General features: G+C 38.8%; 1 protein-coding gene across 2 annotated transcripts in view; it reads left to right on the top strand.

Moving 5' to 3' along the window:
• EP300 (E1A binding protein p300) overlaps positions 1 to 18,862 on the top strand; it is a 65,901-nt gene that overhangs the window by 27,878 nt on the left and 19,161 nt on the right. For both annotated transcript variants that reach the window (XM_043440049.1, XM_043440048.1), the window contains 13 exons: positions 558 to 671; positions 1,567 to 1,812; positions 5,078 to 5,171; positions 5,733 to 5,870; positions 7,530 to 7,647; positions 8,303 to 8,474; positions 10,364 to 10,441; positions 10,880 to 10,989; positions 12,456 to 12,593; positions 13,380 to 13,817; positions 15,478 to 15,657; positions 15,860 to 16,004; positions 17,841 to 17,959. In XM_043440049.1, the coding sequence (XP_043295984.1) occupies positions 558 to 671; positions 1,567 to 1,812; positions 5,078 to 5,171; positions 5,733 to 5,870; positions 7,530 to 7,647; positions 8,303 to 8,474; positions 10,364 to 10,441; positions 10,880 to 10,989; positions 12,456 to 12,593; positions 13,380 to 13,817; positions 15,478 to 15,657; positions 15,860 to 16,004; positions 17,841 to 17,959 (2,090 nt within the window). The remainder of the gene's footprint in view (positions 1 to 557; positions 672 to 1,566; positions 1,813 to 5,077; positions 5,172 to 5,732; positions 5,871 to 7,529; positions 7,648 to 8,302; positions 8,475 to 10,363; positions 10,442 to 10,879; positions 10,990 to 12,455; positions 12,594 to 13,379; positions 13,818 to 15,477; positions 15,658 to 15,859; positions 16,005 to 17,840; positions 17,960 to 18,862) is intronic.

Here is an 18,862-nt window from a genome sequence, read left to right as displayed (position 1 = left end):
GGGAAGGTTGCACTGGGTCTTCATTGCTGCATGCAGGCTTTCTCTAGTTGTGGCGCGCAGTGGCTACTCCCTGTGGTGGCTTCTCTTGTTGCAGAGCACAGGCTCTAGGAACTCAGGCTTCAGTAGTTGGGGCTCTCGGGGCCTAGAGCTCGCGGGCTCAGAAGTTGTGGCACACAGGCTTAGTTGCTCTGTGGTGTGTGGAATCTTCCTGGACCAGGGTACCCTTGCATTGGCAGGCAGATTCCTATCTACTGAACCACCAGGGAAGTCCTGTACCCCCCCCCTTTTTTTTAAGAGAAATCTGTTTTTTAAAGATTTTTCTCACACAGTGTTGTGGTCAAAAATAGAGGCTCTGGAAATCAGACTGCTTGAGTTTGAATCCCACTTTGGGTGCTCTGTGACTTTGTTCAAATTACTTAACCAGTTTTTGCCTGTTTTCTCGACTGTAAAATATTTAGGGGGTGTTAGCAAGATGCATTAATAACATTTGTAGTACTCGTTATATGGTCGATAAGTTAGCTAATAGTAATGTAAAAAATCATTTTTCTTCTTATTAGTGGCACACTGTGCATCTTCTCGACAAATCATTTCACACTGGAAGAATTGTACAAGGCATGATTGTCCTGTGTGTCTACCCCTTAAAAATGCTGGAGATAAGAGAAATCAACAGTGTAAGTGATGAAATCTTTTGAAACTTTTATATCAAAGTATTCTTAGACTCTTTACCAGTGCAGTTTGGTGAGATTTAACATACTTCTTGATTATATGAAGTTTCTGTGACTGCCAGTGCTATCATACTAGATTATTTCCATTTACCACAAACTTCATAAATATAAGGTTAGAACTGAAGTATTTACTACTTAAAATAAGATCCAGAAACATCATTGCTTTGGCATTGGGCAGATTATTACTCTTCTCTACCTGTGATCTAAATATTTAGATAATTTGAAATTAATGTTAAAGAAAAGCTTGAGGTTATTTTTAGAAGCCTGGGGGTGATAAGCTTTTCTTAGAGAAAAAAAAGTGTCAAAAGTAGAAAGTGCAGCCACCACATCTCATTTAGGATTTAAAAATTTAAATCCTAGGTTTAGGATTTAGGATTGAAAAGTAGCATTTAGGATTGAAAGATAAATTTGAAACTGCATATAGCATATTTCAAAAAGGAATGAAATTCCATAAGTTAATAAATAAACCATAGATATCCTAGTAGAGAATTAGGACTAGGAAATAGTTCACTAGAAGGGGAAATACCCAGAAGTTCCCTATTAAATTAAGTAATGAAATAAAATACCATTTCTTTCCTGTCACGCTGTCATTCATTCTTGGTGGGAACATTGATACAGCCTGTGGGGAGGCTTTTGGATATTTTGGATCAAAAGTTTCTCACACCAGTGATGCCCTTTGACCAATCAGTTCTACGTTTAGAAATTTAAGGAAATAATGGGAAACAAGATGTATGTATTTCATAATCACACAGCACTATTTTTGTGTTTAAAACTCAGACATGATAGTATTTCCTTCTCAGCATCTTTAATGTTGTAATACTCTTTCTTCTGTTTTCCCTAGCAATTTTGACTGGAACACCAGTTGGACTTGGCAATACTAGCTCTCTAGGGGTGGGTCAACAGTCCACTCCCAGCCTAAGCACTGTCAGTCAGATTGATCCCAGCTCTATAGAAAGAGCCTATGCAGCCCTTGGACTGCCCTATCAAGTAAATCAGATGCCGACCCAGCCCCAGGTGCAAGCGAAGAATCAGCAGAACCAGCAGTCTGGGCAGTCTCCCCAAGGGATGCGGCCCATGAGCAACATGAGTAAGTGTGTGTCCTCCTCGTCATGACAGAGGTGGCACCAGTTGTGTGTGTGATTGCCGTGTAACCTGCAAGGGTAGCTCCTTAGTTTATTTTAGTCTGCGTGTATGTGTATGTCTCTTTTACCTGCTCTCTGTTCTCTCCCCCCGTCTCCCCATCTTTTTTGTTGTTGTTACGTGAACAATTTTTTGAAATAACTTTTAAAAAGATTATAGTGTAAAAATCCCTTGTAATCCATATACCAGAGGCAACAGCTATTGGTGTATATCCTTCTTAATCTTGTGCATATATTAGTTTCTGTTTCTAGAAATGGGATCCCATGAGTTTTAACAGACTATTTCTTCATACAGTGTGAACATCTTTCTGTTTCTGTACCTAAGGTATCCTTTTTGATGCTTCTATACTACTTTGTTGTATAGAACAGTCTTGTTACAGGTGGACATTTAAGTTTCCAAATTTTTTGATATTTTAAACTATAGAAAGAAATGGTTGTGTTTGGGCTGGAAGTATTCTTTTGGTTTGAAGTGTTTGATTATTGTTTATATAGATTTCAGTGTATCTGGTAGCTGGGGTGATTTGCCTTTGAAATAGTTTATCGGATACACTTGTTTGCCTAACCTCTTTCTATGATAGAACAGAAGGAAGGGAAGAGTGAGCAGTATTCTGATACCCTAATTTGAGGATGGTTTTTATTCTATAATTATATGGGGAAAGAGATTGGCCCTATGACTATCTCTTTACTGTCAAGCAGTTAAACATCTAAGCAGTTTTGGTAAGCCCATGACTTAATACTTTGCTTCTTACTCCAAAGTCGTTCATGGTGATGAAGTTCTCTGTAACTAGACAGCAGTCTGATTTGAAGTAATCTATTATGCTTTTTCCTGTGAAACTTATTTTTGCCGTTCTGTTGATAGGTACAGTAGGCTTTAGTTTTTGCACATTATTTTTTTATTCTAAATGAGAAAGCAGAGTTGGGCACACTACTCATAAAAATGTAAATCTTGTTGATTTTTATTATTTTTAACTTAAGAAAATATACACTCTTTTATTACAAGGAATGCTAACCTGTTAAAGAGTTATTGAGAAAAAGAGTTGTTGAGAGAGGAGTTTAGTTTATTTGGAAGTTAGCTTCTTGGATTTCTTTTTTACCTTTCTGAGTCTTTTTTTTTTAAAATTTTGATCTCTTCTACTGTTTTTTGGGGGGGCACTGTGCTGGGTCTTCATTGATGTACATAGACTTCCTTTAGCTGCAGCAAGCATGGGCTACTCTGCAGGCTTCTCCTTGCAGTGACTTCTCTTGTCACGAAGCACAGGCTCTAGGCTTTCGAGCTCAGTAGTTGTGGCGCAGGGGCTCAAAAGTTGTCCCTACTTTTGAGACATCTCTAGTGTGGATGAGCAGGTAAGTGAACAAACAGACAAGACAGCAGGATCTCTACTACATATTTCAGGTAATAGAAATTTTGTAGCAGAGAGGGGAAAGGGGGAGCAACTCCCAGAACTCCACATGAGAGCTTTTTACTATATGGCCCCCGTGGCCCTGTTTAACCACATTCTTAATCTTCTAATTACTATTGGATTCACTTAATGTATAAAGATTTTGTCAGGGCTTAGGAAAAAATACATGTTCTCCTAAGGCTTAAGATTCTCCCTAGGGCTTAAAATATTATGTGTTTTCTCCTTGATCACCAGGTGCTTTGAATTTTTCTTTTGTTCATTTTTTTCTTTCTGACTTACTCTCTCAGTGCCAGTAGTGTTTCTGTTCCTACCTTTTTGTATCTCAAGTGAATGCTCACTCTTAGGGTCTTAAATACAAATCTGTATAAAAGTATCTTTCTAAAGTTAAGATTGAGCCATTACTTGCAATCAGTGCCAAAGATTAAATGAACCTGGATACTTTGGGAGGGAATGTCTGTTTTCATGTGCCACCAGAAGACAGTAAAATAAATCAATAATAGTATAATCACTTTTTTCTTTACCTTCATACTGTTGCCACCAGTGAAGCAGATCTGTGTTAAGGATATGTAATTTTCTTAAAAATGAGTATTTCATAGTGACAGATAAGCCACTACCAGCAACTGCATTTCAGAGCCTGCCTTGATGCTGTTAGAAGGAGAGTTCTGCCTAACCATTTGGGAAGCGTGATGAAAGAAGGCAATAGGATTTTTATTAGACACTGTATGTTTTAAAGAAGTAATATTCATTAAATCATTAATTAAAATAGTAATAGGAATACATAGAGCTATTAAAGCCAGTTTGAAGGAGTAGTCAATTTAAAATGTGTAACGCGAATACTGTCTTTCATTCCCTTCCCTGGGGATCATCATCCTTAGGTTTCTTATGTTCTTACATAGATGGTGCTTATGAAAACACATACATGTGTTAAGTTCAGTTCCCTAAACAATCTTAGTTCTAGTTTTTTGCTTCTTTTGACACCATTACTCTTATGTTTATCCATACATATGTGACTATAACTGTAAGATGAAATAGCAAGTGGAAATCTTAAGTTGGTGAAAATGTGTGTGCGTTTTTTTTTTTTTTTTTTTCATTTGTTTAACAGTTACCAGATAGCTTTCCCAAGAGTGGATCAGTTTACACACCTATGAATTTTCATAGAAAATGCTTCTTTACCCAAACCTTTCTCAGCATTTTGTTTTCTCAAACTTTAAGGGAATTCATAGGAATTCCCTGATGGTCTAGTGATTAGGATTCCATGCTTCCACTGCAGGGGGCACAGGTTCGACCACTGGTTAAGGGAACTAAGGTCCCCACAAGCCACTAAAATTCCACAAGCCCCGTGGCCAAAAAAAAAGTTTTTGGAATTTCATACATAAAAAAAAATTATATGTTTTTTATGTAATTTTTTAAGCCATTGTATTTCTTTTTTTATGTAAATTGTTCCTTTCCTCTTGGATTGTTCATGTTTTTCTTACTATGCTGTAAAGGTACTTTGTATAGTAGCCTTTATATATGTGTTGCTGATTATATTGCAAATAATTATTATTTATAATATTAGCATTTTTCCCCGCAAGGTTTGTCATCTTTCTCTTGACTTTGTTTATGGTGATTATTTTACTTATTACTCACATTTCTCAATATCCTTAAAACTTCTGTTTTGGGTCTTTTGAAAGGACAAAAAATTCTTGTAATGTTTTATTCTAGTACTTTCATAGTTTTTCCTCTTCCTTTTTATCCTTACTTAATTTTTGTTGTTTTTGTTGTCATTTTTTGGTATTTAAAATACCGTCTCTTGCTTTTTGTTTTGACATAGGTGCTAGTCCTATGGGAGTAAATGGAGGTGTAGGGGCTCAAACGTCGAATCTTCTTTCTGACTCGATGTTGCATTCAGCCATAAATTCTCAAAAGTAAGTTTTAATCTTGGTTTGTGCCCTTGGTCAGATTTCAGACACTTGTTAGAGCTCCTTATTTGAGCTTTTTAAGTTTCCTTGATTTGACAATATCCTTGATGAATGATGACAAGTTATGTGTTTTCTTTAGGCTCTCTATAACCTCTTTAGAAATTATATCAATTATTTGGGGTAACTGACACCTTTACAAATGCAGTAGGAAGTTAACAAATGCAGCTGCTTAAAAAGCGAGATTGCTTTATCCCAATGTTAGCAATTAGTCCATTGCCCAGTGGATTCTTGGGTAAGCTGTGTCAAAATGACGGCTTAGTCTTGTAACACAAGACTTAGTCTTTTAAACGCAAGATATCAGCCACCCCTCCACACGGTGAAATGTTGTGTTTTCATTGTTTCCCCTCACAAGTACAAATACATACATACCATTTCCCCCAGACTTAAGTGTAAGTAGACTTGTCATAGTGTATTGACCCTATTGCAGTCCTCACTGTTAGCTCTACTTCAGTGAGAGCCTCTTTCTCCTACCCTTCTTTGCTAAAACCGTTTCACTCCTTTTTAAAGCCCAATGATGAGTGACAATGGCAGTGTGGCCTCTCTGGGTCCTATGCCAACAGCAGCTCAACCATCCAGTACTGGAATTCGGAAGCAATGGCATGAAGATATTACTCAGGATCTTCGAAATCATCTTGTCCACAAACTGTAAGCTTGTTGGCATGTCTTATTCAAGGTCAATCTGCCAGGCACTTAAACATGAGAAATTACTGATTTTTCTATAGCCTGGTTGCTGCTGATACTTCTCCTGTGGCTTTCCTACTTTCTATTCTCTGCTTCTCAACTTTTTCTCCATCATTTCTTAGGTGTCTTTTAGCTTTTAATCATGTGTGAGGATTCTGTCTAGTGACAATAATCAGTATATATTAAAGATTATTTATTTTAATAATCATTTCCTTTATAAAGCTCATATTTTAAAAGAAAAACTAGGTTTTAACTTAGATCATTAGAATAGTAGAGGCAACACAACCTTCTGTTATCCTTGGTAAAATTTTTATTATCTTGACAAATTGAATCTGTTTGGGTGGCCTCTCTGGTCTTCTGGTCCTCTAAATGTATACATAGCGATTGCTTATGAAATACCTGTGCACTGTTTTTTGTGAAGTTAATGTGTGCCAGGCACACTGCCTCACAAACACTATCTTGTTGGATGAAAGAGGCGTAAGGCATATAGAATGGTAAAATGTAATATACCCAATACCCTAAAAATAGAGCTTTGCCCTCACTGGTTACAGAACTTATACTTCAACAAAACGCAGCACTTTTTTTTTTTTTTGAAGAATCATTCTTTTTTTTTTTTCTCCCCCTTTACTTAATAGAGGGATCTCCACTTCATCCAATTTTTTTTATTACCTTAAAACCAGGTAGTCTGTCTTATCTTCTTAGTTTATTTTTATGTTACATTAGCCTATCAGTTATACTTGAGCTTCATTTAGGAATTCTCAAATGATAGCACCAGAAATGGAATTTGACACAAAGAGAAAACTGAAATTATTTTAATACAATGTATTAATAAGGAATAACCAAAACAAACTTATCTTGTGATCAAATTGTTTAGAAACTTAATAGAGACAGTAGGTTATTTGGGATTGATCATCTGATTTGATGTTAATATTATATGCTTGAGAACTTTTTACTAACTCAGATTTCCATTTATGTTCTTCTCCACCTGGTTCCTTCAGGTGTAATACACAGCTGACCACGAGATACCCAGATGATAAAATTCGTAGCTGAAATCACATTTGTCAGCCTTCAGGAAAGTTAGTGCCAAGCATTTTGGGGAATTGCTAGACAGTAAAAGACATTGAATTTAGCAGAATTTTTTTGCATTTTTGCTCCCTTCACTTCAAGTTTTTGATCTTTTAAGATTTTGTAGAGATAATTAGGTTTTTATTTTGCTAAGCTGAGTACAAGAGTAGAAGGATCTTAAGACTTTTGCTACATGCTGCTGTAGCAAAGGTCAGGTTTTCTCACTTCCCTTTAAGAAGATAGCACAGTTTTTTGTTTTGGTTTTTTTTTTTTTTCCCTACATTAGAATAACAAGGACCAGAGAGTATTTCTATAGAGTCATTTCTTATATTCTGATCAGGGAAACCCTTTGATTTGATTAATACAGACAGACACTTCTTTTGGTCAGTAATTTATGTTTGAACACATCTCAAGCCTTATTTTAAAGTTTTACCTAAAGTATTCATTGTATAAAAATGAGAAAATACTAACCAGGAAAATATTTAAAATTCTGTGTTTTTCTGTGATGAGAAAAAAAAGCTGACGTGATATAATAGTGGTAGGATTTTATATTCCTAGCGTTCAAGCCATATTTCCCACTCCGGATCCTGCTGCTTTAAAAGACAGACGGATGGAAAACCTAGTTGCATATGCCCGGAAAGTGGAAGGGGACATGTATGAATCGGCAAACAATCGAGTGAGCATCTGTTTTTTCTATTTAAAGCAAAAGTGGACCTCTTCTGGTGTTTATTTTTGTTCCTCTTTGTTGCACATACACAGAACACTGTACCTCAGAGGACACCCTTTAGCCATTCTGTCCTGTAATGCACTGTGGAGTTGCGATAATAAAACACTTTTCTCAAAGTGTATGTCAAGAATCTTACATTTTTCCTCTTAATACAGTGCACTCATGTGGCACTTTATCTGGGTTGTCCTTCTGGCAGCTAAAAAGTGGTTGAGCTGTTACCATGCTCCGTGCTATTTTCACTGGAATATGGTGGTGAATCAGCTGCTTAGTATTTTCATCTCGAGTAGTATTTCTGTATCAGTTGAACTTTCTTCTCTACATTGGCACTTCTTTAAGAAGTAGCATATTCTTTGCACATGTTGGGAATTGTACTTTGAGAAGTCTTGCCTTACTATGTAGATTCATTATATAGCAGTTTTTCACTGATCATTTTAAATGTGAGCTCATATTTGGAATGGTCTAAGAAAGTAGATTCGAATGCTTCTTTTCCCTTTTCATTTTTGCCTTTTTTAAATGAAGCAGATACTTGCTCTTAGTTCATTTTTCTGTTACCTGATAGTAGTTCATCTTTTTTCCTCATCTCTACTTAACAAAATTTAAAAAGGCGGAATACTACCACCTGCTAGCTGAGAAGATCTATAAGATCCAGAAGGAACTAGAAGAAAAGCGAAGGACTAGACTGCAGAAACAGAACATGCTACCCAGTGCTGCAAGCATGGTGCCAGTTATGAACACAGGGCCAAACATGGGGCAGCCACAACCGGGAATGACTTCTAGTAAGTGCTTTCTGTGTATTTTTAAGAGAGACTGAAATGAAATGGTTTCTAACCAAATTCACTAATTTGCATTAGCTTATGTTACTATTCCTAGAGCTTTCAAATGACTATTGCCTTTCCAAAGAACTTAGTTCGTTCTCTAGTAAAAACAGTAAACAGTATATTGAAGATTCCTAGACCTTGTTACTTGACATGTGTTAACAATATGGCATCATTTTTAGTGCCAAAAGTATTCTTCTCTCATAGTGACACCTAGGAACTGATAGCCCATGGGTTTTTACTGACTTGCATGTGGTAGGCAGCCAATTGATGTAGACTCATCAGGGAAGCACCTCACTGGCTTCCATACATCCTAAACAGTATCAGATTACTTGTCACACTTTCTTCTTGACCCAATATGTCCATAGGCTAAGAACTGTTTATTTTCTTAGAAGAATCATGTAAAATTCATCTTGACAGTTTCATTGTTCGGATTATAGCAGCCTTCTTGAGGTAATGAATTAACTGAATAGCCAAAATTATTATGCATTCCGTTATGTATTGACTCATTACTAGGTTCCAAGTAATGAAATATAGTGTATGTACACAATAGTGAGGAAAAATGCAGGCTGTTTAAATGATGCGTGAACAGCTATGATGGGGAAAACCTGTGGTTTTTGAGTCAGGAAAAGCTGGCTACCTGTAAGTAGTGCCAGCTGAGCCAGCAGGTACCAACTCTTAGGCCATTGGTGGATGGTGAGTGGGCTGAGAAATTCACTCCCCACAGGTCTTGAAGTAGTCAGGTGGAGAGCTTTCAGCAGCCTCATGTGTTAACTGTGGTGTGCTAGATACATTTTCTCATTGGACCATGATGGTGAAAAGAATTGAGAACAGCATTTCTGGCAGAGAGAGCAACATGCACGGAGGCCCCACTAACAAGGGAAAATTGCAGATGTGTGGGTTTGGGTTTTGTTTTGTTTTTTTTTTAGTAGATAGGTAGAACAATTGTTCAGAAACAAAGTCGAGACTAGAGTTGAGGACACTGCTGCAGTGCTGATAGTTTGAGTTAAAGCAGTAACTGAGACCCAGAGACAAGTGGGTAAGTTTGAGATACTTGAGTCTGGTGCAATTTACTTAGAAAGTTCTTAGAAATTTGAGCCAAGTTTAAAGTTTGTCAGGTATTAAATTGTAGTCTTATTTTAAAATACAAACATTGATTCTAGTGTAGGCAAGAACAAATATTAGTGGAACTGAGTAGCCCTAAGTGCGTATTTATAGAATGAGATCCCTCTCTTATCCAATACACAGAAATTAACTGTAGAAGAATCCAATTTTTTTTTAACCATAAACATAACTAATGAGCAAACCAAGCAAACCACCTTTCATAAAAAAGGTGATTTTAGACCATATAGATTTTAATGATTCTTAATTATTTCTATTTTTGTATTTAAGAGGTACATGATATATAGTGAAGTATAATATGTATATTATTTAAAGTCAGTGTTCACACTGGATGTGTATACATCAAAACACATTATTGGGGGGTACACAATCAAAATTGGTCACTGGACAAAATCTGTGGCTCTTGTCTATAGAGATACCCTTTTTACCAGTGAAATAATCAGGCTTAATCAAACGACAGCATGTTAAATACTGCATTAGTCTTTTAAATATAAAATCTCATATATTATTTCCTGTCAACACCAAAAGCACACTGGTTCATAAAGAAGTGGACTAAAACCATTTCGAGGCATTTTCTTGTATTGCAGAAAAGCATTTTCTCCAGATTCCTCTTTAGTTCAAACCTTTATTCTTTTGATAGACTGAATTCTGTTAAGTTACTACTCTTATTTAAACGGGAACAGCTGCCTGGAAGGTGTGATTCTAACCACTTCTCTATTCTGCTCTAGATGGCCCTCTCCCCGATCCATCTATGATCCGCAGCAGTGTGCCAAACCAGATGATGCCTCGGGTGACCCCACAGCCGGGTAAGGTTCTTGTTTTTAACAGAATTCCTGGTGTGCTACAAGCTTAAAATTGTCGCCTTGATTCCTGCTGTCACTCAGCAGCAGGTACTATGATTGTCTACTTGAGAAATCAGAAAGCCTTTTAGATTAGGAGCCCAGGGAGGGAGGAAGGGTGAAGAGCAGGTTGACTGGCAGGTCTAGGAGCAAAAGATACAAATGATCAAGCATTCATTTAAAAACAACTAGCCAAGATGAGATTTATTCCATCCAAATTTGGTTGAGACCATACATTAATTAACAATGCCTTTCTGTAGCTATTGTGAATGAAACAGAGATTCTTTCACAGTTGGAAGCAGGTTCCTTTATTTGTCCTGATAAAATGACATAGAATTGTAAAGAAGAACTCTCTTATTCTCCAGTCACATGGTGTTCAGATTTAGTATTTTGTACTGATTACAGGTTTGAATCAATTTGGCCAGATGAGTATGCCTCAGCCTCCTATTGGACCCCGGCAAACCTCTCCTCTTCAGCACCATGTACAGTTAGCTCAAACTGGAACACTTAATCCGGTAAGTTTGACCTCTGGGTCATCTTTTTGGCCTTTACTTGACCTTTTTAAAGTTCCTTTTCTCTGAGACAACAAATTCTAACACTTGCTTAAACAGCTAACTATATGCAATTAGTTCTTAATGCTGTTGTTTTTGGGTGTGGGGTTTTTGTGTTTTTTTTTTTTGGTATAGAATTCTGTTGTATTTAGCCCTTAACACAGACATGATGAAATGATTAAAACTAAACCATATACCACAATTAGGCAGTGAATACTAAAGTCCTTAATTTTCACCTACCTCTTTTTACCTATATTTGTTGTTTTTAGAAATTTATCCTATGGAAATAATTCCTGAGATGCTAAAAGGATATAATTTGAAGAAAATTCATATTAAGGGTGGTGTATTATGTGATGTGTTTTAGAAAATGGCCATAGCCTGAATGTACATTAAGGGACTCATTATGGTTAAATTGTGGTACATCTGTAAATTGGAATGCTTCATAAGTGGTAATTTCAGAACTTACATGATGGCATGAAAGCTGTTTACAGCTTTAATTGGGGAAAACATGTGTCTAAAGTATATAGGATCCTGTACAGTTAGGAACTCTCTGGATTGTAATTTATATAAAATAAACACTAAAAGATTTGCTTCCAAATACTGTTCATACCTAGTCACAGTACTAGAAAGCTTGTAACAGCACCCAGTCACCATTGCCTAGAGTGTCACTCAGTGTTGAGTAGTCTGCACACTTTGACAAAGTCATCTCTCTTCCGTAATGCCTATCTTCCCCAAACACAGAGCCTGCCCGGGGAGGAAACTGTCAAGGGTGATGGAGGGGCAGTTGTCTGGTTCTCAAGAGTGGAGAAGAGGGACTCTTGAGCATCTCACTGCTCCTTACGCAGATTCTAAACCTGTCATCCACCTTTCCATGTTGGCCCCCAGCCCTTACCCTGCCTCTCAGAGTTATCAGTCATTGGGCCTTTCTGGATGTCCTGCTCTGGTCTGCTGTGTTTAATGAGGGGTTTTATTTTTCATTTTAACTATGAGACAAACGCCTTTCTTAGATTATGAAGTTTTGGGCCTTTGGTATCCATAATTACTCATTATGGAGTCTTAAGCTTGTGCTTTAATAATGCCTACATAAGCAAAAATCTCATGAAACTGATCTGCTCTCCTCACTTATAAAACAAGCAGTGTATAAAGACAGTTACTTCTGTACCTTGGTCTAGATGCATGTATGTAACTTCTTTATAGAGTGGGCTTAAAAAATAAAAAAAGAGTGGGCTTTAGAGTAAGTAGTAAGGCTATTCTCCATTATCTCGGCATGAGTGTCTGCTGCTCTCATGCCACTTTCTTCTTTTTCTTCCCCACCCTCCCATAGCAGAGCCAGAGCAATTAATTGGTGATTCCAGCCTTAGTAGAATAACTAAAATGAAGCAATTTGGTGCTCTGTGTTTTGTTTTGTTTTTGTGTGTGTGTGTGTACAGCCTATAGGCTACGGGCCTCGCATGCAGCAGCCTTCCAGCCAGAGCCAGTTTCTTCCTCAGACTCAATTCTCAACACAGGGAATGAATGTAACAAATATGCCTTTGGCTCCGTCTGGCGGTCAAGCACCAGTGTCTCAAGTATGTCTCACAAATGGTTGTTCTAAATTTGTGCAAATCTTGAAGCTTCTCTTGATCTAGGCTTTTACAGAGAACGGCAGCAAAATTAAGCTTTTAATAAAAATAGTTATAGACGTAGTATTATGAAAATGAAGTGATGACTCTGTGATACAGCAGTGGTACTCCTTGCTAGTAAGTAAGAAAAAAGTGATTGTGGTTTATTTGCTCAGTTGTGTCCAATTGTTTGTGACCCCATGGACTATATCCCACCAGGTTTCTCTGGGATTTTCCAGGCAAGAATACTGGAGTGGTTTGCCATCTCCTTATCCAGGGGATCTTCCCCACCCAGGGACTGAACCTGGGTCTCCTGGATTGCAGGTAGATTCTTTACCAACTGAGCTACGAGGGAAGCCTGAGTAAGAGAGATTAGATTTTAAAGAAAACCATTTTAGCCAGTTTTGAAAACAGTGAACTCTTTAAAAATGGTATCTTACTGAGTACTACGAAGCAGAAGAGAAAGAAGAGAGCATTGGACTGCGCTTCACCATTGGCTGAAGAGAGCATTGGACGACTAGAAAACAGCATGTTTGCCTGTCCCATGCCCCCACAGCACCTGAGACATCTGCTTAACTAAGTACTATACTGGTTGGATTTTCCAAAGACAGGCCCCCAGTAATAGGGTTTTTGACACATTTTGAAATGGAGGCATTCATTGCTGATTTCTGTTAAATGTATATGGCCTGCCTATGTAAATATTTCTTTGATTCTGTTCTGAATTGCACCTTGTTATGTTTTTCCTTTTAACAGGCACAAATGTCCAGTTCTTCCTGTCCTGTGAACTCTCCTATAATGCCTCCTGGGTCTCAAGGGAGCCACATTCACTGTCCCCCTCTCCCTCAACCAGCTCTGCATCAGAATTCACCCTCACCCGTACCTAGTCGTACCCCCACCCCTCACCACACTCCCCCTAGCATAGGGGCTCAGCAGCCACCAGCAACAGCAATCCCAGCCCCTGTTCCTACGCCTCCAGCCATGCCACCTGGCCCACAGTCCCAGGTTCTCCATCCACCTCCAAGACAGACGCCTACGCCACCACCAACGCAACTTCCTCCCCAAGTGCAGCCTCCGCTTCCTGCTGCTCCTTCAGTCGACCAGGCGCAGCAACAGCCTCTGTCCCAGCAAAGTGCAGCAGCCTCTGTGCCCACCCCGACGGCCCCCCTGCTGCCTCCGCAGCCGGCAACTCCAGTAAGCAGAGTCTGGGCTTGAGGCAAAACCGTGTCAGCCGCGCTGTAGTTTTATACTACGTCAGTGCGGTTTCTTTTTTCTTTCTTTTTTTGGGGGTGGGGGGTGGAAGGTGGGTTGGGGTGGTGAGCTTGCAAGATCTTAGTTCCCTGAGTAGGCATCCAGCCTGGGCCCATGGCAGTGAAAGCACCGAGCCTATCACTGGACCTCGGGGGAATTCCCTGTGCCATGTCTATTCTGTGTCATTTCTTCTCTCATTGTCGCCGCCTCAGACTAGAACCTGTTAATGTTTATGGACTTTTGCTGTCATACCTCACATAGAAGGACCTCAAGGATTTCGTTTAGATCTTGTGTTGACTGCGGTCATGTTGTATTCAGAGGCTTGAAAGCATGTAAGGGGAGAAAAGCAACCAGACGTTTATTACCACACGTGAATTTTACAGATATTTAAAGAATCTTTTCAAACAGCCTGAACTGCTGTGCTCAAGAGCAAGTGAACAAAATCATTGATTTATGAATGTCTGTGGTACTAGCCAAAGTTAGAAAATTCATGAGAAGGTGTTTCACAAGCGCCTGAAACACACCTTGCGAAAGGTGTTACCTGTGTAGCAGAGATCCAGATGTACACCTGACAGTTGCCTCCTTATTAACAGAACTCTGCGTGTCACTGTTCAAACTTTCCACTTGATCGCTGATGCTAACACTTCATTTCTCTGTCCTGTTGGCAAACTGAGAAGTGCTGTTAAGTCATCGCTACTTCGTAACACGTCGTTCATGTGTGACTGGTTCATCTTAGCCTCTCGTTCATGTGTGACTGGTTCATCTTAGCCTCTCATATGTAAGAAAAGGCAGGATGCAAAAAGGCATCTTTATTCTATGTAGGGTAGATTCTGAAAAGACTGACTTCCCATTAAGAGGTATGTTATTGGAAGACCTAGGGAAAATAGAGATCGTTAGTTATCCCATTAGAATGTGATGACTCAAAACAGCTGCTCATTGTGGGAATTTATTATATTTTCCCAACTTGTACATATGAAACTTTTTCTAAGAAGTTAAAGCTAAAAGATTGCCCATCAGTCATTCTTACTTTCTTTCCATTTTTCTATAAACATGAGCTCCTCTGAGGCAGTCCTTTCTGAAACCTCCCTCCCGGGCACTGTCACAGAATGTTACTGGAGAAACAGTTGCTGACTCTTGTGTCTACAACCAGCCAAACAATATTTGTTAGTCCTCAGTCTCCTTTTCGTGAGCAAAATTTACTTCAAGGGGGCCAAGTAGGTAGAGTACATGAAAGCACCATACATGTACATGTGTGCTGAATCACTTCAGCCGTGTCTGACTCTCTGTGACCCTGTGAACTGTAGCCCACCAGGCTCCTCTGTCCACGGGGATTCTCCAGGCAGGAATACTGGAGTGGGTTGCTATGAGCTCCTCTTCCAGGGCATCTTCCCGACCCAGGGATAGAATATGTTTCCTGCATCTCCTGCATTGCAGGCAAGTTTTTACTAGCGCTACCCAGGAAGCCCCAAAACACCATAAATGGGTATAATGACACTAGTTTAGAAATAGGTGGTTATTCTGCCATCTTGTTATATAGCCTAAATTCTGGTTTTGTAACAGACGGACTTTTTTTTTTTTCTCTCCCCCACCCTTTTCTACCCAGCTTTCCCAGCCAGCTGTAAGCATCGAAGGGCAGGTATCAAACCCTCCATCTACTAGTAGCACGGAAGTGAATTCTCAGACCATTCCTGAGAAGCAGCCTTCACAAGAAGTGAAAATGGAGCCTAAAATGGAAGTGGAGGCACCAGAACCAGCAGATACTCAGCCGGAGGATATTCCAGAGGTGAGAGGAGGGCAGTTACTGCCTTTTTGGGTTAGAAACATGTTACAGGAAAGGACTCTGATAATTAGGCCTCATTTTACTGATTTCCATATGAGAAAGGGTCTTGAGCTCCATCCACAGGGGAGAATAAATAAGATAATGATGGTACTGCTACTCAGTTACATGTCTTTGGAATACCAAAAATTCCTACCTTGCCTTCTAGACTAAAGCAGAAGACTGTAAAGTAGAGCCTACAGAAACTGAAGAGAGAGGCACTGAATTAAAAACTGAAACGAAAGAGGAAGAAGACCAGCCAAGTACTTCAGCGACCCAGTCATCTCCAGCCCCGGGACAGTCAAAGAAGAAGAGTAAGTTTCTTAGGCTCTGGGTTCGTGGAGGCACAGGAAAAACTAAAGACTTCAGTAGAGTAAGATTGGGCTTCTTGGGCCTTGGAATTGAACTTTCATGTGATTTCATTAAGCTTGGCACCCTGGGCCTGGTCTTCATTATTACTAATGTCGGAGAAGGAATTTTCTTTCCTTTAAGTGTGTTTGTTTCCAGCAGTCACTGGGTGGCAAACAACTTCGCAGAATTCTTTCAGAGGACAGAAATGATTAAATAATACTCTGGATCAAAATGCAGGAAATAATAGCAATAATAATATTCTTTGTTAACTGCTGTGCACCAGGCGCTGTACCACACGCTGCCTTGTCTCATCAGAGACCCTCACGGCCCCTCTGTGAGGTCCCTGACCCCTGTTTCACAGGCTGGAAAACTGAGGCTCAGCAAGGTTCAGTAACTTACCCAGCTCACGTAGTCCAGGCAGGCTGATTCAGAGTCTGCTCTAACCATGCTACTGAATGGTAATGAGGCAAGTAAGCATGCTTAAGCAGAGAGTGTTAAACAGGTCCCACGGAAGTTAATTTACTAGCTAGTTTAGGACTAGAACTTCTTATGGCTCTAGTGACCCCTTCAGTGTCACAGATAGTAGGACTTACCTCAGGGGGGATCTGCTAGCTCCTGAGATGATATATATGAAAGTGTTCCATGAATACAATATACCTTAAAATGATGGGGCTAAAAAATTATTTAAAAATAAGGTTGTTGGGACTCCTTGGTGGTCCAGTGTCAAGACTCCATGCTTCTACTGCAGGAGAGATGGGGTTCGAGCCCTTGTCGGGGAACTAAGATCCTGCTAAAAAATAAATTAAAGTTTTATATATGGAGATGTGATTTTGATGTAGGCTGCAACAAACCCAGTCTTACTGTTAGGAATTTATATTTAAAACCGCTAATCTCACAAATTTGCTCAAATTCTGTTTATTTTGAACATGGCAAAATATTAATATAAGAGACAAGCTTCTCCCATCTATTTGTTTGAATTTTTCATGGCAACCCCCACCATGTGGTGAAAAAATACTCAAGGTACTGACAGATACACCATCTTGAAGATGAAATTAATTTGTAAATAGAAGAAATAATAAGCTTCTGCTCAGAGTGATGGACCCTGAATGTCCAGCTTCTTAAATGGGAGCTTAAATTCATTCCATTTGGCACACACCAGCAAATCTTCCTGACTTTTGGGAAACATACTGAGAACACATTTGAGCATAATTTGATAACTGAGTACATCTTTCTGGTGATAACAATTGAGTTTTGTTTTTTTTTTCTTTAGCATTAAAACTAACATTTGCCATTGAAACAGTAAATATGTCTACTCCTGAAGCTCTAAAACATCAAATATTTTAACGAAGGACTCTTGGCCTTCAGTGGTTCTGATTCCTTTGGTGATAAGACAATACCAGGACTAATTTCTGACTTGTTATACGCTTATATTGTGAAGGGAGGGCACTCTTCTTGCTTGACAGCATCCCTTGCCCATTGTATCATTTGGAATATGCTGACAAAGTCTTTTCATATATTTTTGGAGCACTTAGGATTCTCTTGCTACTTGGTCAAGACTAAGTGGGTTTCTGACTAAGAAATTTAAGTGAATCATGAAGGGTATTTAAAGATGACTAGACAGTGTGTTTTAAAGGATCTGTCTGAACCAGAAAATAGAAACACCCTTAGTTATTTTTCATGGGGACAACGTAGGGAAATTTGTGTTTTCTGGGTCTTGAGGTATATATTATGGTTTCTCCTTGAACTTTTTCCCCTCTTTCTCTTAATTGGTAACTAATTTCTGATATACTCTCCTTAAGTTTTCAAGCCTGAAGAGTTACGACAGGCACTGATGCCAACATTGGAGGCACTTTACCGACAGGATCCGGAATCCCTACCCTTTCGTCAGCCTGTGGACCCTCAACTTCTAGGAATCCCTGTAAGTATGTGGGTGGTACTTCTCATTTCTCTTACAGTTTGTTAGCAGCTTTTTAAAGATAGAATTCACATATTATACAAACCACCCATTTAAGTGTACAATTCAATGGTTTTTTGTATTAACAGAATTGTGCGACTGTCACCACAGTCAGTTTTGGACCATTTTTCATCTTCCCAAAAAAGAAACTCTGTCCATAAGCAATCACTTCCGTTTCTGCCCACAGTCCCCCTGCTCCCAACCAGCTTGCTGGCCTGCTTTTCAGTCTCTGGTTTGTCTATTCTGGACATTTCATCAAATGGAGTCTTGTAGTATGTGGTTCTTTGTAACAGGGTTCTTTTCATTTAACATAGTGTTTTCAAAGTTTGTCCATATTGTAGCACAAATCAGTACTGCATTCTTTCTTATGACCCACTAGTATTTGTATGGATATACATAGTTTCTCTTTACCCACTCATTAGTCAGTAGTTATTTGGGTTTTTTATACTTTTTGGCTATTGAAGATAGCATGCCTATGAATGTTTACGTACAAATTTGTGTGTGTATCTTTTTATTTCTCTTGGGTATATATCTAAAAGTGGGATTGCTGGCTCATATGCTTTATTTTTATCAGTTGAGCAGCAGTAGTTTCATGATAGAAAAGATAGACCCAAATTAGCTTCATCTGTTTTTAAAGTTGCCTTTATATTATACACCAAACTACTGGCAAGTTTCACTTGAGGATTTTAAGTGGTGTTGGATAAGGCATTGGAGTACTTCAAGGGGTAAAAATCTGTTGGAATCTTTTGTTTTTTTCCCCTCTGTTTTTATAGATGGATCACCAATGATCTTGGTTTCATCTGTAGGCCACATCTAGTACTAAAATGCTAAGGGTCTTTGACTTCTTGGTCTTCAAGTTGATCACAG

Source organism: Cervus canadensis, chromosome 21 (genome assembly GCF_019320065.1).
Source record: "Cervus canadensis isolate Bull #8, Minnesota chromosome 21, ASM1932006v1, whole genome shotgun sequence".
Taxonomy (NCBI): Eukaryota; Metazoa; Chordata; class Mammalia; order Artiodactyla; family Cervidae; genus Cervus; species Cervus canadensis.
Note: the sequence above shows the minus strand (reverse complement) of the source record. Positions and strands in the feature narration are given on the sequence as shown.